General features: G+C 39.1%; 2 protein-coding genes across 2 annotated transcripts in view; both read left to right on the top strand.

Annotated features, from left to right (window-relative positions):
• LOC141552870 (uncharacterized) overlaps nucleotides 1–67 on the top strand; it is a 53,528-nt gene extending 53,461 nt beyond the window's left edge. Inside the window, exon 23 of the mRNA XM_074284806.1 lies at nucleotides 50–67. Within this exon, the coding sequence (XP_074140907.1) occupies nucleotides 50–67 (18 nt within the window). The remainder of the gene's footprint in view (nucleotides 1–49) is intronic.
• Nucleotides 68–690: 623 nt separating this feature from the next.
• LOC141556885 (uncharacterized) lies at nucleotides 691–20,843 on the top strand. The gene is made up of 9 exons (XM_074291791.1): nucleotides 691–880; nucleotides 1,365–1,504; nucleotides 8,846–9,014; nucleotides 9,856–9,938; nucleotides 13,660–13,810; nucleotides 15,564–16,184; nucleotides 16,731–16,831; nucleotides 18,692–18,735; nucleotides 20,334–20,843. Exons 2-8 carry the CDS (start codon nucleotides 1,379–1,381, stop codon nucleotides 18,716–18,718), a joined length of 1,278 nt encoding a protein of 425 aa, XP_074147892.1. The 5' UTR covers nucleotides 691–880; nucleotides 1,365–1,378; the 3' UTR covers nucleotides 18,719–18,735; nucleotides 20,334–20,843.
• Nucleotides 20,844–24,013: the final 3,170 nt, after the last annotated feature.

The raw sequence follows: 24,013 nt of genomic DNA on the forward strand, positions 1-24,013 counted from the left end.
TGTTAGAACACAGGCTGTTTTTGCTTCTTTCCCCCCTTGATCTCTGCAGCATTTGGCACAGAGTTAGGCGCTTGGTTAATGCTGCTGACTTGAGAAAGCTTTTCCTTACATTAACTCAAAATCTTTCCCTCTGAAACTTTCAGCCGCTCTTTTGAATTTGGCATTCAAGTGCCAAAGGAACACACCTGATCCGTTTTCCACTGATAGCCCTTCAGATATTTGAAAATTGTGGTCATGACCTTCCTGTGTGTTCCAGAACCTTATGGTAGTTTCTCATCCCCTTTACTATCCTGGGGTGGCCCTCTTTAGGGCACAATTCAACTTGTCAAAATCCTCCTAAAATATGGTGTTGAACTAGACATAGAAATTCCACAGGAAAAAAATAAGTAAATAAGTGAAGATAAGAATGAATTCTTTGTGAAGTCTTGAACAGGGCAGGGCATAATAGAACTGAAGGACTATCTCCTCATTCATTCTGGATAACAGACATCTAAGTTAGCCTCCTCAGGTAGAATTAAGGTTTGTTTGGGGGGGGTTTGACTGCTAAATGGTCCTTAGTGAAGTTTGCAGTCACTAAAATCTGTCACAAACTAGTGTAGCCACACCTCTGATCCTGTACTTTTTAACCACTGAACCCTCTTGCCATCAAAGATCTTAATCCATCGGGGTTGGGGGATTTGTGTTTTGTTTTTGTTTTTAAAGGTGATTAAAAACCCTCTGATTTTTGTCGACCCCAAACGTAGTCCAGCTGACAAGGCTGCTGTCCCCACGAAAGCCGGGACAGCTTCCAGGAAGAGACAAGTATCAGAGAGCAGGGAACAAAGCTCCTCTGAGAGTGAGAATGATGTGATCCCCGATACCCAACATCCAACTCTTCCTAGTAAGACCCCTGCCCTCACTTATATATATTTATGTTTATATATATTTATATATACACACATATATGTATATGTTGGGCTGCTGACTATAACTGGGTGGAGTTTGCAGGGTCCTATATAACTACAGTCTAGCTAGATGGAGGGAGGGGCGAAGAAATCTCCTTTAAGATACTTTGGCTTTGGTATACCCCCTCCCTCTTGAAGGGACATTGGCTATCCTAGTATAGGAAAAGCCACCAAAAAGAATCTTTGGACAAAAGCATTTTGATATTTTTGAAACTTTTGCAAGAATTACCTTCTTAAATTTTTATGCATGTGGTTGATTGGTGAAGAGGGGATATTGGTAGAAACAAAAAAAAAAAATGGTAAGTGGGGATTCTTAATTTTATCTTTGCAGAATAGATTGGAGGTCAGGGGGGTCACAGTATAGACTTGGTCCATTTTCTCTTGCACTTAACAAATCTCCCTCACTCTTACCTGTTCCAGCAATAAAGATCAGCATGGTGGAAGTGGCCCCCATGTGCCAAAAGGCAACTTGTTTACCCAGCACTGGCCAGCCTGAAGCTAGTAGTGAAGAGTCCAGTAGTGAGTCTGCCTCTGAGGAACAGGGAACAGGAACCTCCCAGGTACCTGGAAAATGGCCTTGAGGAAGGAAATTTAAAACAAGGCTTAGGGGTTACTACTTCCGTTCAAGTCCACCTGACTAGTTTGTTGGCTTTCATATAGCCTGTCTTTTGAAGTGACAGGGTAATATAGTAGATGGAGTCTAGGCTTAGAATTAGGACACCTGAGTTCAAATCAAATCAAAACTTTACTAGTTATCTGATCATGGGCAAAACACCTACCTCCTTCGGATCTCATCTCCCTCCTCTGTCAATTGAGTATGCCTGTGAGACTTTTTGGGTTTTTGTACAAAGTACAAAATGTAAAGCATTTTTATAAAATGTGAAATGTTAATTTCATTGTTAATATTATTATTATTAATTTTATTAATCATTATTGCCACCACTACTACTATTATAGCTACATAATTAAGCCTGAAATCCAAACTCCAATTCTGAGATTTTTTAGGTTTCCTGACTTCCCATCCTATATGGTTAACAAAGGGCTGTCTTTGCATTGGGCCTGGAAGAGCCATCAGAAAATATAAATAATATCTTAATTTTTTTGTAGCTAAAAGAAATGTAGACCAAGGGAGCTATTCAAACGTATCTTAGACTGCCAACGAGCCTTAATAAGGTCTTAAAGTGGCTCCTTATTCAGTTTATACAGTTTCTTACATCTGCTTATAGTTTTTAAATTATCCCAACAACCTAGAGTGGAGATCACACACACACATATCCCACAAAACTCTCATTGCATCCTGAAGCAGATTAAATCCTAATGGGGAAATATTAAAAAAGATAAATAAAACAATAGAATGTAGATAGTATATGGTTTTCTAAGTCAAGATGTGGCCCAGAGGGATCCTTACATATGGCTTTGTGTCTCCCTTTGATGTTTCAGTTTGACATCAGTTCTATAGCAAATAAGCAGGATGATGTTGTCATTCCCATTTTATATAGATGAGAAAACAAATACCTAGAAAGAATAGCAATTGATTACATGGGATCATATAAGTTCAATGTTAGCAGAATCAGTACTCAAACCCAGATCTTCTGACAACATAATTATTGATGCTTTTAAGTGTTTTCAAAATTTTTCACCAACTGGCAGTCAGGACCACTTTTCTATGTAATGAGATGTTTTTTTTTGTTCTTAGTAACAATCATCAAAAATAAATATTTGAGTAAATCAAAATTTGTAGATGATAGTACATAAAACATTGAACTTTAAATTATTTACAATTTTATTTTGGTTATTTTTTAAACAAACAGAATGTCCTACTTGCTTTTTTTTCTCATTGCTTATTTTATTTATTTATTTGTGTGTTTTTTTATTTATTATAGCTTTTTATTTACAAGATATATGCATGGGTAATTTTATAGCATTGACAATTGCCAAGCCTTTTGTTCCAATTTTTCCCCTCCTTCCTCCACCCCCTCCCCTAGATGACAGGTTGACTAATACATGTTACATATGTTAAAGTATAAATTAAATACAATATATGTGTACATGTCCAAATGGTTATTTTACTATACAAAAAGAATCGGAAATAGTGTACAATTAGCCTCTGAAGGAAATAAAAAAATGGAGGCAGAAAAAAAATAAGGGGATTGGGAATTCTATGTAGTGGTTCATAGTCATCTCCCAGAGTTCTTTCACTGGGTGTAGCTGGTTCAGTTCATTACTGCTCTATGGGAATTGATTTGGTTCATCTCATTGTTGGAGAGGGCCACGTCCATCAGAATTGATCATCATATGGTATTGTTGTTGAAGTATACAATGATCTCCTGGTTCTGCTCATTTCACTCAGCATCAGTTCCTATAAGTCTCTCCAGGCTTTTCTGAAATCATCTTGCTGGTTATTTCTTACAGAACAATAATACTCCTTAACATTCATATATCACATCTTATTCAGCCATTCTTCAGTTGATGGGCAGTCACTCAGTTTCCAGTTTTTGGCCACTACAAAAGGAGCAGCTACAAACATTTTGGCACATCAGGTCCCTTTCCTTTCTTTAGTATTTCTGGGATATAAGCCCAATAGCAGCAATGCTGGATCAAAGGGTAGGCACAATTTGATAACTTTTTGAGCATAGTTCCAAATTGCTCTCCAGAATGTATTCACATTTCTGTGTCCCAGTTTTCCCACATCCCCTCCAACATTCTGCATTATCTTTCCCTGTCATTCTAGCCAATCTGACAGGTGTGTAGTGGTATCTCAGAGTTGTCTTAATTTGCATTTCTCTGATTAGTAATGACTTGAAGCATCTTTTCATATGGCTAGACATAGTTTCAATTTCTTCGTCTAAGAATTGTCTGTTCATATCCTTTGACCATTTATCAATTGGAGAATGGCTTGATTTCTTATAAATTAGAGTCAATTCTCTATATATTTTGGAAATGAGGCCTTTATCAGAACCTTTGACTGTAAAAATGTTTTCCCAGTTTATTGCTTCCCTTCTAATCTTATCTGCATTAGTTTTGTCTGTACAAAAACTTTTCAATTTGATATAATCAAAATTTTCTATTTTGTAATAATAATCTCTAGTTCTTCTTTGGACATAAATTTCTTTCTCTTCCACAGGTCTGAGAGGTAAACTATCCTATGTTTCTTTAATTTATTTGTAATCTCATTCTTTATGCCTAGGTCATGAACCCATTTTGACCTTATCTTGGTGTATGGTGTTAAGTGTGGGTCAACGCCTAGTTTCTGCCATACTAATTTCTAATTTTCCCAGCAATTTTTGTCAAACAGTGAGTTCTTATCCCAAAAGCTGGGGGTCTTTGGGCTTGTCAAGCACTAGATTATTAAAGTTATTGACTATTTTGACCTTTGCACCTAACCTATTCCACTGATCAACTAGTCTATTTCTTAGCCAATACTAAATGGTTTTGGTAACCACTACTTTATAATATAATTTTAGATCTGGTATAGTTAGGCCACCATCATTTGATTTTTTTTTTTCATTAATTCCTTTGATAATCTTGACCTTTTGTTTTTCTATATGAACTTTGTTGTTATTTTTTCTAGATCATTAAAATAAATTTTTGGGAGTCTGGTATAGCGCTAAATAAATTAGTTTAGGTAGTATTGTCATTTTTATTATATTTGCTTACCCTATCCAAGAGCATTTAATATTTTTCCATTTGGTTAGATCAGACTTAATTTGTGTGGAAAATGTTTTGTAGTTTTGCTCATATAGTTTCTGATTTTCCCTTGGCAGATAGATTCCTAAATATTTTATATTATCAATAGTTACTTTAAATGGAATTTCCCTTTCTAACTCTGTTTCTCATTGTTTAAAAAAAAAAAAGTTTTATTGGTTCCTCTTGTCATATCTGGCAGGGAGGAGATCCCCTGTCCCTTCTTCATTAAATTCTCCTTGTAACACAAATGCAGGTCAATAAAACCCTTTAACATAATGACCACGTATAACTGACAGTGTATGCAGCAAAGCCGTATGACATTATTTCTTTTCTGTGACTATCATTGGTCTTTAATTACTCAAAAGTTTGTATTCCTTTTCATAATGTTTTCATTCATTTGTCATTTTTTTCTTATATACACTTTAAACATTCTGTCATTATTTATTCTTTTTTTTTTTTTTTTTTTTTTTTTGGTGAAGCATCTGGGTTAAGTGACTTGCCCAGGGTCACACAGCTAGGAAGTGTTAAGTGTCTGAGACCAGATTTGAACTCAGTTCCTGCTGAAGTCAGGGCTGGTGCTCTGTCCACTGCACTACCTCACTGCTGCTGTCATTATTTATTCCTTAACTTTAGTCTATAAATAAATTATCTAACTCTGTTTTGTTTGCTTTTTCACTTTGTTATCATTTACTCCAGTGATTCTGTGTATCACTTCCTCCATGGATAGATTTCAGCACTGAGGGATCCTTGTTCATGACCTCCTATAGTCTCACTATAAGGACCAGATACAAATTGGAATCCCTATCCTCTCCTGCTGGCTAGTGAACCCCCAAGAAACCCCATAGACCTCTCCTGGCATTTCTCATGCTTTGCCCATGTCATCTTCCTCACTGCCTTTTTCAGGACCACTTGCCAGAGAATCATACAGACTCCAGAAGGGGCAAAACACTTCAGAAGTCCTCTGTGCCAGAAACTCAAATTGAAATAGGTCCCTCAGGTCTGCATATTGACTTCGGAAAACAAACAAAACAAAACAAAACAAACAAACAAAAAACTACCATTATCTATGTTATATGTTTATTTTGTTAAAACAGTTCCCAATTATATTTTAATGTTGTCCATGATGCTCTTGGAATTTTTGCAGGCAGTGAGTTTGACACCTTTGATTGAGTCCAACTTGATTGATTCCTTAAGCAAGATTCCTTTGTCAGTATGGCAGACAAGGAATCCAGCTTCTGCTGGAAGACCTCTACCAAAGGGTAATCCAAGAGCTCCCAAAACACCTCAGTCCATTTTTTGACTGTTTATTGCTTAGATAAGTTTCTTTAATAGTATTTTTTTTATAGTACCTCTTGTTTTTACTTACTACAGTTAACCAGAGCAAGTCTTTCTTTCCCAAGACAATCTAACAGATTTTGGAGTCAGACTTTCAACAATGGAATAGCCTTCTTTAGAAGGCTATGGACCCCTCTTTACTGGAGAGTCTATATCTATAGGATATTCTATAGGATACCTATAGTGACCTATAGGTAAGGTCACTTACCTAGGATCTTGTAGAGGGGTATAGATTGCACTTTGCCTCCTTTGAGGTTCCTTCCAACATTCATTGATTGTCCCTAATTCTTTCATCCATCTTTAGCTGGGTGGAAGAATGGGCATACCTGGAGTCAGGAAGACCTGAATTCAAATTCAGCCTCCTAGACATTCATAACTGTGCGACTCTGGGTCACTTAACCTCTGTCTTCGTCAGTTTCCTCTTCTGTCAAATTAGGATAATAAAATGGCACCTACTTCCCAAGGTGGTTGTTGCAGGGATAAAAGGAAATAATATTCATAAAGCACTTTGCAGACTTTAAAATGCTTTATAAATTCTAGTTATTATTGATGGTGATGGTGTTCTTACATAACATGACTTCCAATCTTCTTAACCATCATTGTTCCTGTTCTAGCAACATTATTAATTATTAAAATGAATAGAAAGAACCATACCACTATTCTTTCTAAAATGGGGAAGTGAACATGGTATTTGCAGCTGTGATCTGACCAGAGCAGAGAAAGCAAAGCTGTAACTCCTTCATTCTGGAAGCTGCTGCTCATTTTTCTTAATGAGGTTGCTCACTGCTAAGGCAATTTTAGACTGGCATTGATTTATATTGTTTACAGCCCATGACAGCACCCCAACCCCTAGTCCTGGTTCCACTCTATCATTGTGTACTTTAGGCCTGCTGCTCTCGACATCCACCCCCTTGTACTCTACAGGTTGAGTAAACCCTTCCTGCTGTTGGATCTTCTCTTATCTTTGTTGTCAACCCTTGGTATGTCTCTCACTCCTGCAGTATTATTCTTCCTCATTCACCCCCAAAGTTCCTTACCATGAAGGAGGGTACTTACTACGTTCGTTGGGTTTATTTTATTGGCCTTCCTGCTAATAATCATTCCTTACCTTGAGATAGTATTTTCCAAAAGAGGTTTCCCCTGCCCTTTTGGAATGTTTTTTCCTTTCATTATCTTATTTATACATGTATATACACACACATGTAGCTGACTATTGTTGCCGTCTAGGATTTTCTTCCTTTTGTACTCATTCTTTACTAGTCAACCCCCCACAAAGCTCTGGGGAAGCTCATTCTTTCTCTACTTATGGCTGCTGACACCTTTGCCTAAGCTCCTTGTCAGTGCTTTGTCCCTGATCCTTCCAGCCTATGAATATTGGTTCAACCAATTCAGAGTTTAGTTATTTCCAAAACATTCCTTTATTTAAGAATAAATGAAAGAAGTTCCAAATTTTAGTTATAGAGCCCAGAGCCATCAGATGGCAGAGCAGAGGACTCTGAATTAGAGTGACATCTGTCACTTCCCAGTGACTTCCCTCTTCCCCACCCTGGGGTTTCTTATTTCAAGTAAGTACAGAAAGCACAGTCAGGTAGAACAAATCGGCACAGTGACTGTGGCTGAAAATAGATTCTCTGCCCCCTCTCTGCCAAGAACAGGAAGGCCTGCTTCATTCACTCTCACAGCTCTGAGTTCATCTTTGGTCAACTGCACTTTTCTCCCCTCTTGGTCATTGTGCATATGGGCTTTATGGTTTTGCTTTCTTTCCAAGGTCAAATGACACAAATATTCCCAAGTTCTTGGAATTCTATTTGTCATTTTTTTATAGCACAATATTTAATTCATTTATCACCACAATTCATTCCATTATTCCCCAATCGATAGCTTTTCTCTTCGTTTTTCACTATGACAAAGTGCTACTATAAATAATTTTTTTTGTATTTGTTGCTATTAGATATAAATCCTTAAAGAAGGCCAAAGATCCTATATAGCTATATCAATACTAACATTGATACATCTTTAAAGAGATATGCCTTGGAGATACTACAAATTCCATTCAAGACCACTGCAATAAAGTAGATATTGCAATAGAGCAAGTCACATGAATTTTTTTGTTTTCTCAGTGCATATAAAAGTTATATACTGTAATCTGTTAAGTATGCTAGTAGATTATGTCTAAAAAACAATGCAAATAATGTAATTTAAAATTTTTGCTAAAAAATGCTAACTTATCATCTGAACATTAAGAAGATTGTAATCTTTTTGCTGGTGGAGGATCTTCCCTTGATGTTTGATGCTTGCTGACTAACCAGAGGGGTTATTACAGAAGGCTGAGATGTCTATGGCAATTTCTTAAAATATGATAGTAATGAAAATCTTAGATGTTTATATACATTCCCAGCATATTTTAGAGAGCCACTTTATCAAAGATATTTGCTGTGTAAATTTTCCTGTTTAATCATTTCTCTTGTAAACCTGTTTTGATTTTGTTCATAAAGAAGCTTTTCAGTTGGATGCAACTGATTACATGGTTTCTTATTTATCGTGTTCTGCATTCCTTATGATGTACTAATATTCCATTAATATGCCATAATTGGTTCAGCAGTACCTCAGTCATTAGGTACATGTTTTGATCCTAGCGGAATTGTCAGGTCTCAAAGAGAATTAGACTTTGATTGAAAAGAGAATAAGACTGCTTTAACTAAGGAGGCATCAAAAGGATCTGTGACAGATTTGAGTTTTGAATGCTGAATTTGGATGGGTACTAAGTATATATGAGGAGGCAGGGCATGAAGTATTTCCTTCTTTTTACTCTCTCTTCTTTTTTTCCAGTTGGATTAAGATGCCATTGTTCTAAGAGACTCTTCATGTTCATTCCACAGACCACTTGTGACAAGAACAAAACAGCTAAGCAGGACAAGAAATCTAAGCTTGCTGAGGGGACCCAAGCCACAGCTAACCAAAACAGCATTTCTATGACTGCTAGCAATGGTACAAAGAGTGACAAAGAAGACCCAGATGCAGTCAGAGCAAAGCAGACACAAAGTCTAGGTAAGGGCACCTAAAAAAATGGCCCTGTGCCCCTTCCACTAAGCTTTGATAAAGGTGGAGACAGCCAAGGGCAGGGTGTCTGGGAGAAGGCTGGCTACTCTAAGATGGAAGAATTTTAGTACAGAGGGAAGAGCAGGACCTTCTCTGGGTCCTTTCTTCCTGTTTCATTCTAAGTGAAGGGTCCGGCAGTTGTCATTGGCTTCTCATGGGACTCAAGGCCAGCAGGGATCTTGGAAGTCAGAGAGCAGAGCCTTCATTTTGCAGACAAGGAAGCTTGAGGCCCAGGAGAGATTAAGTGACAGGTCCCCCAGCAGATTACTGCGAAAGCCAGGACTGGAGCCTTCGTACTCCGCATGCAGCAGAGACTTGCCTTTTAGGGTCCTCTTGAACAGTCAGCTGTTGCTTCTGTGCACGGTCTGTGTTGCCCTCGCATCTGTTTAACGCGGCGGAGCATCATTGCCATTTTAAGCTCCATCTTGAGAAAGCCTAGACTGAGTCTTCCCTACCGATGAAGGCAGTGGCGGCCCGAGATAAAAAGGGGAGCCAGTGTAACCCCGAAGCATTTGAAGTTTGCTAACAGAGGGGTCTCCTTACTAGCATTCAGTTATTTCTAGAACCCTGAAAGTTTGTGGAAATCCACCTAGAAGGAAAACTTATATTGAGAGATTTGAAGAGCAGAGGAGGAAAGGAAGCTGCTGGTTTGGTCTCCAGGAGGAGGATGTAGCGGGGATGGAGGATGAATGAAAGTGGGCAGAGAATGAGCCGTTTGGGGAAGCCAGCCCCCGAGCAGGGCCCCGTCCTGCTGCCCCTTCTCACGGATCTGTGTGTGCTTCTCCCACAGGTCTTTCCCCCAAGGGCAAAGCTTCTGTGAAGACAGAGAGCCCCGAGGATTCTAGTGAAGACGAAATAATAGAGCCTTCCCAGGTAGATTGGGGAGTGTGGGGTGAGAGGGGAGATGTTCTGTGTCCCTGAGTAATGCTGTCAGCTCTTGTTATTAAAGATGGACCTCGCGGGAAGTACGGAGCCAGCCTGGCCCGAGGTCCGGCCTGTCTCTGATCTACACCTCCCCGTTAGCCCTTAGGGTTACAATACACGTAGAAAGTGTGGAGCCAGAGTGGGAGGGGGACTGCATTCAGACCCACCTCTGAGGCTGACTGCCTGGGTGATCTTGGGCAATTGACTTTGCTTCCTAGAGCCTCAGTTTCTTCATCTAAAAACGAGGGGTCAAACTCAAATCATCCAGTCCTAGATCTGTGATTCGGTCATTTATATTGATGAGGGGCGTTTCCTTCTTGGGAAACCACAGGCACAGGTTGGCTCTATGGGAAACCAGGATGTATCAAGGACTGTTGTCAACAATCCTGTAAAGTAGGTTTCTCCCATTTTACCAGAGAGGAAATTGAGGCTCAGAAAAGTGAACTGATTATTCTTTCAGTTGTTTATTTCCTTTTTTTTTTTTTTTTTTTTTTTGCTGGGACAATTGGGTTAAGTGACTTGCCCAGGGTCACACAGCTAGGAAGTGTTAAGTGTCTGAGACCAGATTTGAACCCCGGTCCTCCTGAATTCAAGGCTGGTGCTCTATCCACTGCATCACCTAGCTGCCCCTTGTTTATTTACTTTTGCTGTTGCAAGCAATGGCAGGGAGAGCTGTTAACTACTAAGAGAGCTATGACTAGAGCATGCACTTCTCATTGCATTGTGAGGGTTTCATCACATTTTACAGCATTGTTCATCACCATTTGTAAACATTTTCCTGTATATGATCTGTTTATGCTCTCACAGTCTTGGGAGGTGGGTTTTATTATCAGCCCCATTTTACAGATGAGGACACTATGACTGGAGGAGTTAAATAGCTTAAGCCAAATAAGTATTGAAGTTGGACTTGAACTCAGGCCTTCTGATTCCAAGATTAGCACTCTATCCACTGATAAAATGAAATACTGCTCAAAGTATTTTATGAAAGCATTAGCAATTAGGCCCACTACCTAATTCCTCAAACTATATCCAATATATAATATATTCAAAATATGCTGTAAAATGGTATCTTTAACTTTCAAGAACATACATTAGGTCTTTAAGTTTCCATACTGATCAACAAACTCTTATAGTATTTGACCAATATCCTGACATTCTTCAGGCCCATTAGAGCTTGGTCCCTCTGTTCCCTAGAGCCATGACTAACAAAAGAATGGCTTTTAAAAAATTACTTTTGTTTACTTATTTTTTAATTACTTTTTTGAATTGATAATTTTTGTTTGACATTTCACTTCCCAATAATCTCCCATCTCCTATGATTTTCTTCCCTTAAGAAAAAAATATTTATCAAAATTAAGTGTTCGTAGTGATTATAACTGATAATATTTGTAAATTTTCACTCATAGTTTACTTTTTATTTTTTTATTTTTATGGAGGCAATTGGGATTAAGTGACTTGCCCCAGGTTCACTTCACTAATAGGAAGTGGGTACTCTATCTACTGCGCCACACACCATGTGCCTATCCCTATTAACAGGAAGGAAGGAAGGATACTGTTGTTTATGTATATGGAGTTAACATTGGCCATTGTGTTCCACATAAATTCTTTTACTTTAGTGTTATTTTCATTGATAACATGGTTAGCCATTGAGTATATTATTCTTACAAGGTTCTGTTTATCTTGATCTATGTCTTTTGAAAAGACCTCTTTGGTTTTCCAGATTTTTTTAGAATTCTCCATGTTCATTCAATCTATTGTTATTTTTATTTGTTATTATTCATTCCTTCAGTACACTTAGTAACGTTCCTTTGCATTGATATTCCACAATCTGTTCAGTCATCCCCATTCAATGGTCATGTTTGTTTTCAGATTTTTGCTTTTTACCAATAGTGCTGCTACTATTATTTCTTTTTTGACTTTCTTGGGATACAGCCCAGGAGTGCAGGATTGTTGAATCAAAGGTTGTGACCATTTTAAAAACTCTTCTTACATAATTCTAAATGGATTTCCAGAATAGTTGGATTAATTCCCAATTCTGCCAAATGTGTTAATGTGCCTTTTTTTTTTTCCTCACAGTCCTTCCAGTATTAACTGTTTCTCTCTCCTACCTTCTTCCTCTTTTGATTCATGTAAAGTATTAGACTCAGTATTGTTTTAATCTGCTTTATTCTTAATAATGATTTGGAATACTTTTCATGTGGTTTTTCATAATTTGCATGTTGTCTTTTGAAAGCTATTCTTACACTTTGATGGGATTTTCATTTATTTTTATTATTACTATTATTTTTGATTCTGAGCCTCCCCATCTCATCTATACCAGAAGTGCAGTACCTGCTTAAGAGCCTGATCCCTCCCCAGGCTCTACTTCTGACTGGTGCCTGTTCTCCCCTCTCAGAGCAGCCTAGTGGTCACGATGTACCCAAGGCCTTACCAAGCAGGTGCTGGTAGACTTGGTTCAGCATCCTCATCTGTAAAATAGGGGTAGTCATAGTTGCATTTCCACTCCGCAAGGTGGTTGGGAACAAAATACTTTGTAAATTAAAACCCACAAGTTTTTTTGAGTCATTTTAGTCAAATCCAACTCTTCTCCAGATTTGAACTCAGAAAGAATTATTTTCCTGACCCCAGGCCTGGCACTCTACCCCCTACACCACCTAACTGCTCAAAGCGTGTATGAGTATTATGTCTCACTCTTCCATTAAAGTCCGCTGGTGCCTCCTGGTAGAGTGGAGGCCACCCTGGAATTTCAGAGGCTATGCTGACCCTGCCCCCAGGGGACGAACTGGTCATCCATGAGACGGTTTGGGAGTGCTTGTCACTAGGAGGCTGGCCTCTGAGTGCATCCTCAGAAAGGGCATACAAAGGCCTTAGAGTCAGATCAAAGAGGGAGGGAAACCATGAAAAGACTTAGTCTTGTCATCCGTGTTTACTGAAGTTGATGTAGACTGTACTACAACAATGCCTTCTTGACCCCCTGCCCCATGCTTCTGAAGTCTTTATTTTAAGAGGACGAACTTGATTTTTAATTAACAAGCTTTGCTATTGATCTGTATTAGTAATAAACAAATTCTGAGAGAGAAAAGCCTAGATTGATTGGGGCAAAAGAGAGATCACAAGACAGCTGGGTGATGCAGGGTATGTAGTGTCAGACCTGAAGACTCCTCTTCCTGAATTCAAGTCTGCCCTCAGACACTTAGCAGTTGTGTGACCCTGAACTGGAGAAGGAAATGGCAAATCAGTCCAGTATCTTTGCCAAGAAAACTCCAAATGGGGTCCTGAAGAATCAGACACAACCAAAAATAAGAGACTGCAGGCTAAGGCCCTGCCCTTTGCCTAGGAAAAGGAGGAGAAGGCAACTTTCCTATAATGGATTTGGAGTCAGAGAACATGGATTCATGTCCTCCTTTGCTCCTCTCTACCTGGGCAAACATGGGCAAGCCAATCTCCTTCTCTAAGGTATGGCTCCCTGATCTTTGATGTGAAGGAATGGGACTATACCCTCTCTGGAGCATACTAGCTGCCAGCTCTGTGATCTGCCCCAGAGTGTGGGCACTGGATAGCAGCCTTGCTTCTGCTCTGATCTTTTGTGTAACCTGCTGTGTCTTGTCAGTCTATCCTTTCAGCCTATGCATTTCCCAGTTCATCTCTCCCTATATCCATCAACCCTCAGTTACAGAAGGCACCTCCTAAGCAAAGACCTGAAGCAGTTGCCTCTGCAGGCCCAGCTCAGTCAGCATCTTCCAAAGAAAGTCCTCAGGATGACAGCAGTGATTCTGAGACCGACAATGAGATAGGATCAGTAGAGAAGCCTCCCCAAACGGGTAAGTACAGGGTCTCTGCTGGCGGGATTAACCATATCCATTGGCCTGAACCTCGTTTCCTGAAATTTCTAGCAAGTAGAGGCTCAATAGTGTTAATGTTAAGTAGCAGCTTGAATATGGAGTAACTGTGTTCCTTTATTAGTGAGGAGCTTCTGCACTCAGAATTCATCAGTTCTTTCTCTGGAGATAGCATTTTTTTTTTTTTAATTAAAGCTTTTATTTTCAGATCATATGCAAGGATAATTTCTCAACATTGACCCTTACAAAATCTTGTGTTCCAAATTTTTCCCTCCTTCCCTCCCAATCCCTCCCCTAGATGGCAAATAATCCAATATATGTTAAAATAAATGTTAAATCCAATATATGTATACATATTTATACAATAAATAGATAGCATTTTTCATCATGAATCCTTTGATGTTTCTTCTTCTGAAAACTGTTTATATCCTTTGATCACTTATTAACTGAAGAATGGCTCTAATCTTTGTAAATTTTTTTTTTAATCTTTGTAAATTTGACTCAGTTGCCTGTGTATTTGAGGAAATGAGGCCTTTACCTGAGAATTTTATGTATTCCTCTTCCCCCCTTCCTCTTTCTATCTTTCTAATTTTGACTGTATTGGTTTTACTTGTGCAAAATCTTTTAATTTCATGAAATAAAATTATCCATTTTACTTTCTGTGATCCTCTGTATCTCTTGTTTGGGCATAAACTTTTCCCTTATCTGTAGATCTGACAAGGAAAGTTTTCCATGCTCTGCTAAATTAGCTTGCTTATGATAACACCCTCTTTTTTGTAAATTATTTACCCATTTTAGCCTTATTTTAGTATATGGTGTGAGATGTTGGTCTATACCTTGTTTCTGCTGAATTGCTTGTCAGTTTTCCTAATGGCTTTTGTCATATGATGAATTCTTGACCCAGAAGCTTTGATCTTTAGGTTTATCAAATACTAGATTACAAGTCATTTACTTCTGAGATCTGTGTACTTAATCTATTCCTTGATCCACCACTCTCTTAGCCAGTACCAGATTATTGGGATGATTATTATTTTGTAATAAGTTTGAAATTTGGTATTAGGCCATCTTCCTTGACATTTTTTTTCATGGATTCCCTTAACATTATTGACCATTTATCTTTCTAGATTAATTTAATTATTTTCCTAGCTCTGTAAAATAATTTTTGGTACTCTGATTGGTATGGCACTGAACTGGATAGAATCCTCATTTTTATTTTACTGGTTCAGCCTACTCACTAGAAATTAATATTCATTTAGCTCTATCTATATTTCTATGAAATCCAAATTGTGCTCACATAGTCTCTGGGTTTGCCTTAGCAAACTCATAAGTATTTAATAATGGAGTTCTTCTTTCTAATTCTTTCTGCTGGGTTATTAGTAATGTATTGATCTGCTGGGTTGTTAGTAATGTATTGAAATGTTGACAATTTGTATGAATTATTTTAAGTCCTACAACTTTGCTTAAATTGTTACTTGTTTCTCTTAGTTTTGTAGTTGATTCTGTAGATTCTGCAAAGAATAGTGGTTTGGTTTCCTCATTGCCTCTTTTTATTCCTTCAGCTTCTTTTTCTTGTTCTTTTGCTGTAACTGGCATTTCTGAAACAATATTAAATAATAATCGTGATTTCCTGAGTCTTGATTGGGTGTTACGTGTGACTTTTGACTTGCAGTCAAAAGCCAAACATAAATTGATCTATTCCAGAGTCCATGACATCATTTTCCTTCCCAATCTCCAGGAAAAGAACCTAAGATCTCAGTCTCCAGGCGTCAGATGATAAGAAAGGGGTTCAAGCCAGGAGCAGTCAATTGTAAAACTACTTTACCCAAACAGGGCAACAACTGTCAGAGTCCCATGCAGACTATGGCTCCTTCCAACCTTCCTTCTCTAATTCAGCACCAGGTCTCAAATGTTAATGAGAACTCAGAGCCTAACAGTACATTCTTCAACTCCAAAGCCTCTGGAATAACAATGCTCAGTGACCTGCCACAGCTAGAGAAGAAGAAAAAGAGCACTGAACCCCTAAAGCCAGGCAAGGGGAGCAAGTCAAAATCAAAACGAAAACTGCCTGAGGAGAGCCCTGTTGCTAAAGCCCCGAAGAGCAAGAAAAAGAAGCTGATGGGTGAAATCCATAAGGATGGGGAGACTTTACAAGAAAAAACCCCCGCAGCTCCCCAAGTGGGGAAGAAAGAGAAAGCCAGTAATGAGGCTAAAGAAAAGAAGCCAAAGGGGCTGCATCACTCCAAGAAGAACAAAGGGAAGCCAGATGGAAATGTTACAGTCACAATGGGAGAAAGTAGAGAAATGCTAGGCACCAAGACCAAAAAAGCGAAGAAGCATAAAAAGAAATCTGACAAGAGTAAGTGCCTGATATTCAACTTCTAAAGTACATCTTCCAGGGCCCTCTGAGAACATGCAACTCAGTGTTCCCAGACCTCTCGGGGGAACCCACTGATGGTGTTCTTTCAGTAGCAAGAAGATGGTGCCCAAATGGGAAGTATCCCCAAGGACATAGTTCATGTCCTTACTGCCAGGTTGCCCTTTCTTACAGTAGAGCACAGCCAAAGTTCTGTATCTACTCATTCTCAGTTACATCTCTCAGGTGTCTCATGTCTTAGTTGAGTATCTCTACTACCCAGGCCTGGAAGCCTCCCCTACTTCTCTCAGCTCTAGTCTTCTGGAAGTCTGAGTAGCCCCAGAAGGTGGAAGGTTATATGTGCATTCTAGATCTAGATTGAATCCTAAAGCTACCTTGCCCTTTGGGCTCAGATTTTTATCTTGTTCTTGAACGAGGTAATCCTAGCCTCCTAGATTCCTTCTTATCTTCTCACATCCCAGCCCTGTAAATAACAGAGCCTGTTCTAATATCCATTAGTCATAGTCATTCTGCTTTTCCTCCTTCTAGAGAAAAAGGACAAGGACAAAAAGGATAAGAAGAAGAAAAAAAAGGCCATTTCCAAAGATCCTAACGCTTCCTCAGTATCCCTCAAGAAAGAGAAGAAAAAGGTAAGCTGTGGAATTGAGCAGGAATGTAATGCATAGAGTTTAACTTTTTTTTTTAAAAACTGGATTAGTGTTATAAAAGCCAAGAAACTGGATCCTAAAACTCATCCTTGTTAATTTACAGAAAGGGAAACTGAATGATTTAGGTGGAGTGATTTGACTCAAGCTCAGATACCACAGATTACCATAGATAGTAAATAATAGAATTGGGATGTGAACCAGGGTCCCCCAGATTCCAGTTTTGTTCATATTTCCCCACACTGTGCTTACCACACACCATTCACATAGAATGTTAAATAAGTTTATAGGCTTCTGATTTAAGAACCCTCATAACATATCATGTTTCTCCCCATTTTAGAGATAAGAAAGACATAATTCAGTGAAATAAGTTAATTTACTCAAGGCCTTATAGCTGGTAAGGAATGGCATCGTCAACACTTGAACGGACATTCAGGGACTCTTTCCAAGGTCATGGAGTCTGGGTGGATGAGTCCAAACCTTCCAATATGAATTCTGTTTTAGCCAGTTGCTAAAGACTATCATGTATTTACTGCCACCATTAGTAACAAAAGGCAGTAAGTAGCAAATAAGAAACAAGCTTTTTGAGAGCAGAGACTGTCATTTTAACTTTTGTTAAAGCCTGGAAGTTTGGGTTCACATCTCATTTCTGATACATATCCCTGTGTGACCCTCATTACTCCCAAGGGTGGCAGAATCATTGGGGGTATTCAGTTTCTTCAGTCATGTCTGACTTCATGACCCCCTTTGAGGTTTTCTTGGCAAAGATACTGGAGTACTTTGCTTTGCCATTCCTTCTCCAGCTCATCTGATGGATGGGGAAACTGAGGCAGACAAGGTGACACAGCTAGTAAGTATCTGAGGCCAGATCTGAACTCAGGAAGCTGAATCTTCCTGACTCCAGGCCCACTGCTTTATGTGCTGTTCCAGCTAGCCGCCATATTATGGTAGAATCGTATTAAAAAGTAATTGGGAAATATTTAACAAAATTAATAAAATAAAAATAAAAAACACAAATTATGTTAAATAGGTAGTTTTCTTCTGGAGGGATCCTTCTATTCAGTGTAGTGGCCCCTGTTTCTATTTGATTTTGATACCATCATTCTAGGGGATTCCATAAGACTGTGTGTGTGTGTGTGTGTGTGTGTGTGTGTGTGTGTGTGTGTGTGTGTAAAATCTATTTTTGTTTTTGTTTTTCTACTGAGGCAATTGGTTAAGTGACTTGCCCAGGGTCACACAGCTAGGAAGTGTTAAGTGTCTGAGACCAGATTTGAACTCAGGTCCTCCTGAATTCAGGGCTGATCCACTGCACCACCCAACTGCCCTTAAGACTGTATAGAATCTAAAGACTTAAGGAGGATGCCTACCTAAATTGGCAGTGGGAGTTGTCTTATCTGGAGTGCTCTGTATCATAGGGCTAGTCCAGTTGCCATCCTGGTACCTAGCATAATACTTGTATGGTGTAGGTGCTTAGTAAATGCCTGTGGTGTTAAATGGAACCTCATTTGTCCCCTCTGCTCCTGGTACTTTTCTGAGGTTCCTGAATTTGCACCAGCAGTCTATATTTGGCAGGGAGCAGGTCCTAGAAAAGCAGCCAGAAAAAACTGAAGTTGTAGGACAGACAAAAAGAAGGCTGTAGCCCCCTTCTCAAAGGCGGGAACTTCTCAAGGAGGCCAGAGGGTGGCCGGCCTACCTGCCACCCGCCCTGGCCAATCACATCTGCATTCTCTCTCAGGACTGTTTTTCATCCACATTAGACAGCATCATCATCACCTAGATTGGACAGAAAAGCTGCCCCCCAGCCTTCATGACTTTTACACACTTCTCTTTTTTTTTCCTCTACAGAAAAAGAAAATTAAACAAGTAGACTGAGAGGCATTAAGCAGCAGGTGAGGAACAGTCTTCCTGTCCTGTATATTCTGGGGAGGGTAACTGAGTGTATGCACTCTGACTCACTGGGTCTCACTGAGTGGGGAGTAACTCACTCTTTGTTCTCTTCAAAAAACGCTACTGGCCTCTCTCCATCCTTCCTAGTTAGGTATTATGGTCCCAGATCCCAGATCCACAACCCTCTAAGCCTTTGGAGTATCCTAAAGAGAGGCCCAGTGGGGAGCTTAAGCTCTGGCCAGCAGCAGGGTGAGCAAGTAGCTCTGCCCTTTTATGTGTTTAAATATTAAACCCACTATTTACCCCCACTTCAATGCATTTTGACACATGGAAGTTTGTGGGTCATTTCCTTTGGGGTCTCCTTGACCTTTTTTCATTTATCATCTTAGATATACTTGTAGTTAGTATGAGTTTTGTTCTGCTTTTGTTTTGAATTACATTATAAAGGTCTTTCCTGATTTTTTTTTTAACGAATATAAGTTTATTATTATCTTCCATTGTATTACCTTACTGAAATTCATGCTATAATTTGTTTAGCTGTTTAGCTGTAGCTCATTTGTTGAGCATTCAAGTTGTTTCCTTTTTTTTAGTTATAAATTGATGTCATACATATCTTTGATCTCTTTTTTCCCCCTGAGGCAATTGGGGTTAAGTGACTTGCCCAGAGTCACACACAGCTAGGAAGTGTTAAGTATCTGAGGCTGGATTGGAACTCAGGTCCTCCTGACTTAAGGGCCAGTGCTCTATCCACAGCACCACCCAATGGCCTCAATCTCTTTTTTTCTTATTGGTAACTCAGTATATTGTCCCAGTAGTGGTAGTATTGGGTCAAAGGGTATGATCATTTTTACAACCTTTATAGGTTCTTGCCAGAGCTAGAAAGCCAGAAAGATTTTGGTAATTTGCCATTTACCAACAAATATAATTAAATTGTTTTTTCATGGCCATGCCAATTTTAAGATTTTAATTAATTGTGCCAATTAGTGTTAAACAGATATGGCATAGTACCTTGAAGTTGTTTTAATTCACCTTTCTTTGATTTTTTTTTTATATTCTCCAAGTGCTTATTTACTATTTGTGCTTCCTTTTTTATAAATTGTTCATAATCTTTTGTCCATTTGTCAATTAGAGAGGTATGATTCTTTTTGAATTCCTGATCTGCACTAGAAATTAGAGATGTTAGTTTTTTTCCTCTTTAAAAAAAGATGAGCAAAATTCAGATAATGGAGAAGAGCTTAGGCCATTCATGGCTATTGCTCTGATTTCCACCTAGATAATGTAATTTTTTTTTTTTTACACCAAGTATCATTTTTAGCTATTTGGGTTCTTGCTCTTGCTTCCTAGTGAATTGTTTTTCCCCATAACAACAAGGACCACCTTATAGATGAGGGTTGGGAAAGGCAAGGGAGAGAGGTCCCAGGTCAGGGTCCACAGATAAAGGATTTAAAGATAAGGAATAAAAACAAAAAATTAGCTAAGCTAAGTTGCCATGCATTCTGGGTTTTCTTGTAGCCACAGTGAGATAAGTTCAGTCTTTTTCTCTTGTTTTGCTTCAAAAATACAATAGCCAAAAAAATCTTATGTGTTTTCTTTTCTCTAGGATTTTTCTAGCCAACTCTTGAATGTCTTTGCCAACCTCTCCCACCTGGGGAAAAATCCAATCAAATCCCAGCCCGACCTATGAGCCAGTGGATCCAGCAGGAGCACACTAGGGTAACGGGAAGGAGCTCGCTGCTCTCAAACGTGTCCCTAATGAATTGAATGATCTCCATAGAGATTATACCTAATATTTATATATATATACACATATATATATATATATATGTACAGTATTTTTTTTTAAAGAGAGACTCTACCTTTCTCCTGCTGACATTTCTGTTTCCAAAGGCCTTTGCTATTCTTCAACTTGGGAAACTTCCCTTCCCCACTTTCCTTGGAAGACCTGGACAGTGCTGCTGCCGCCACCACCGCCATCGATGGGCACAGAGCGGGCTCCTTCTGCTGGAGTCTGGCTCACACAGGCTTCACTTGAGGGGCTTTCTACATCCTTGTTATCTTTTAACCTAACTTGTTTATAAAAATCTGCTAATAAAAGATTGGTGTGGAAGAAGTCCCTGGCTGCTGTGTGTGCTGGGGGAGGCGGGGAAGGGACTGACCCAGCCTGGCGCTTGTAATTGGTGAGGGGGTCTGTTAAATGCCTGAGGGTAGTGTGCAGAAGCAGGCGTGCAGACACAGGGGCTGCTTGCTATGATCTTTGATTTATTTATTTTTTGCACAAAGTGATGGCAGTCAATATTTACATATTTTAAAGAACTTTATGTACAAAGCACTTTATATAAACTTATCTCAGCTGAGTTTCACAACCCCTTGAAGCAGATACCACAGAGCTTATTGTCTGTATTTCTGGTAAGGGAACTGGGTCTCGGAGAGACTCGCTTGCAGCCATTGAGTTTTTGAACCAGGTTTTCCTGAGTCCAGATCTACCACTATCCACCAGGCTGCATTGCCTTTTGATAGTTCACATGAGAAACAATTGATTCTGCCCGGCCACAAGGTCAGTATGGAAAATCCCGATGGAAACCGAGTTCCAGAGCAGACGAGGTGATCGTCTTCCCTCACTCCCACAGCACTGCCCTGGGTGGACCTCTTTGGCAAGAGAGCAACCAGAGCCCATGAAATGAAAATTAATTAAAGAAACATGGGAGTGTTTAACAACTAAAAGAGAAGATTTAAGGCAAAATATCTCAGCTGCCTTTTATCTCCAAGAAGAACTAGAGGAGAGAGTGGGGACCAGTGGGAAAACATTCCAATAAAGCAGTTTTGCTTGTTACTTTAAGAGGAAACATTAATATACATTTGATGTTCTTCAAAAGCTCATTGAGCTGCCTTGAGAGAAAGGGAACTCCCCATTGCTGCTTGTCCATTTGGGGGAGGATATTCCAGGGGAGATTTCTGCTGAGGGATTCTTTGGGCTGATGCTCCCCCAACCCTGAAATTTAGTGAGAAGCAAGTGTGATCTTTCCTTGCTACATCTTTGTTTTGTCAAAAAGAATCTGAGGCCCCCAGAGGGAATGAGCTGTGTGGGGTCACATAGCTAATGAATTGGGGAGCCCAGACTAAACCCAGGTTTCTCACTTTCACTGTGGAAAGAATCCAGCACTTGAATTTGTCATTACCTCTTTTATCAGTGTCCAGAAATGGAAGCTCAGTGCCCTCCATCAATTGCCTGTCTTGTGGATTAATTTCATCAAGATGATAGAATCCATCCCCCAAGTTAAAACAAGATTTCTCCATTTTAAGTGGCTGGGTGAGGAAGATACAAAGAGCTTATTATCTCACAAGTGGAGACAATGTATACATAAATAGATACCTATAAAATGGATGCAAGATAGATAATTTAGAAGAAAAGGCCTTTCCTTCCTTTCCTTGGAAATGGAAATGGAATGGAAGGATTGGAGACAGGAAGACTTCCGTACACAAGATGGGGCTTGAGTTGAGTCCAATTTAAATCCAGCGATTTTAAAACGTGGAGGTGAGCATGAAGTGTGTTTGTTTTTCTTGCTTTCTCAATGGGGGGTGTAGAAGGAGGAAATAAAAGAAGTGAGGAGGAAAATAATGACCTGGAAATAAAATTGAAGGGAAAAAATAATCCCAACTCTTACAGTATCCTGGTCAAGATATATAACCTCCAGGGGCAGCTAGGTGGCGCAGTGGATAAAGCACCAGCCTTGAATTCATGAGGACCTGAGTTCAAATTTGATCTCAGACACTTAACACTTCCTAGCTGTGTGACCCTGGGCAAGTCACTTAACCCCAGCCTAAAAAAAAAAAAAAAAAAAAAAAAAGATATATAACCTCTGAGCTCGGTCTCATCTGTAGGGATGATATTCATGGAACCTACTTTTATCAAAATTGTTGTGAGGCTCAAATTAACCATTCATTTTTATTAATATATTTATTATGCTGTGTTAATAAATGGCTATAATAGTTATTAATGATTAATCCTTATTAACAATGTAAATCACATTGCAAATTTTAAAGTGCTTTTAAATTTTTTTATTAAGCTAATTTCCTTCTATAATAGAAAAATAAATTTTAACCAATGATCAAGAGATCTAGATCCAGTTTCTTCTCTACCACTTGCCTAATACTTGTGTGGCCATGAGCTAGATAGCTCACCTGCTTTCATACCTCAATCCTCATCTGCAAATAGGAATTGGACTGGAAGAACTGTAACAATAGCATTTGTCTAGTGCTTTAAAGTTGGCAAAGTGCTTTTACAAGTAGATGCTATTATTATTCCCAATTAGCAAATAAGGAAACTGAGACAAGCAGAAAGGAAGTGATTTTCCCAGGGTCACCCAGCTAATGAAGTGTCTGATTTCACTTTTGCAATATCCCTCAAATACATCCACCCCATTGGGTCCCCTGACACTGCCACTATCCTCATGCACGTCCTTATCACCTCATGCAATTATTGCAACAGCTTGCTGGTTGTTCTGCTTGACTCAAAACACTCCTCTCTCCAATCCATCCTTCCTTTCACCATTAAAGTGGTTTTGCTAAAGTGCAAATCCTGCCCTCTCACCACCTTACTCGGTAAACTCTGGAGGGCTCCCTGGGGCCTCCAAGATTAAATATAAAATCATGTTTCTGACATTCAAAAGCCAAATGACCAAGCCCCCTCCTGCCTTCTCAGGCCATTTATACCTTATTCCCCCTATCTGCCCCTCATGTTTAGAATTCTCCCCCTTCTCTGTTCTAACCATTGATTTCCCATGATTCCTTTGAGTTCCAACTAAAATCCCACATTCTACTAGAAGTCTTCCCCAACCCTTCATAATTTCAGGGCTTTCCTTCTGTTTATTCTTTCCTATTTATACTGCATATAGCTTTTTTGTATGTTTGCATGTTGTTTCCCCCAGTATATTGGGAGCTCTTTGAGGGATGCTTCTGTCTGTTCCCTCTTTGTATCCTTTGTATCCTGTAAGTGCTTAATAATTTGTTCATTGATGTCAGCTTTGAACTCAGATTTTCCAGTCTTCAAGTCCAGCACTCATGTGCTCAGCTATTGTGTCACCTAAATTTTCTGTATCGTGGGTCTCTGGCTTTTGGGAAAATCTTAGGGACACCCTGTCAGAACATATATTTTTTTTAATTTATGAAATAAAACTCTTACAAAGGAATCAATTGTATTGAAATAATAATTAAAATATTTTAGAAAGTTCATGGGTCCCCTCCCCACAGATTTAAGAACACTTGGACTAGACAGTTTCTAAG

Source organism: Sminthopsis crassicaudata, chromosome 2 (assembly GCF_048593235.1).
Source record: "Sminthopsis crassicaudata isolate SCR6 chromosome 2, ASM4859323v1, whole genome shotgun sequence".
NCBI lineage: Eukaryota > Metazoa > Chordata > Mammalia > Dasyuromorphia > Dasyuridae > Sminthopsis > Sminthopsis crassicaudata.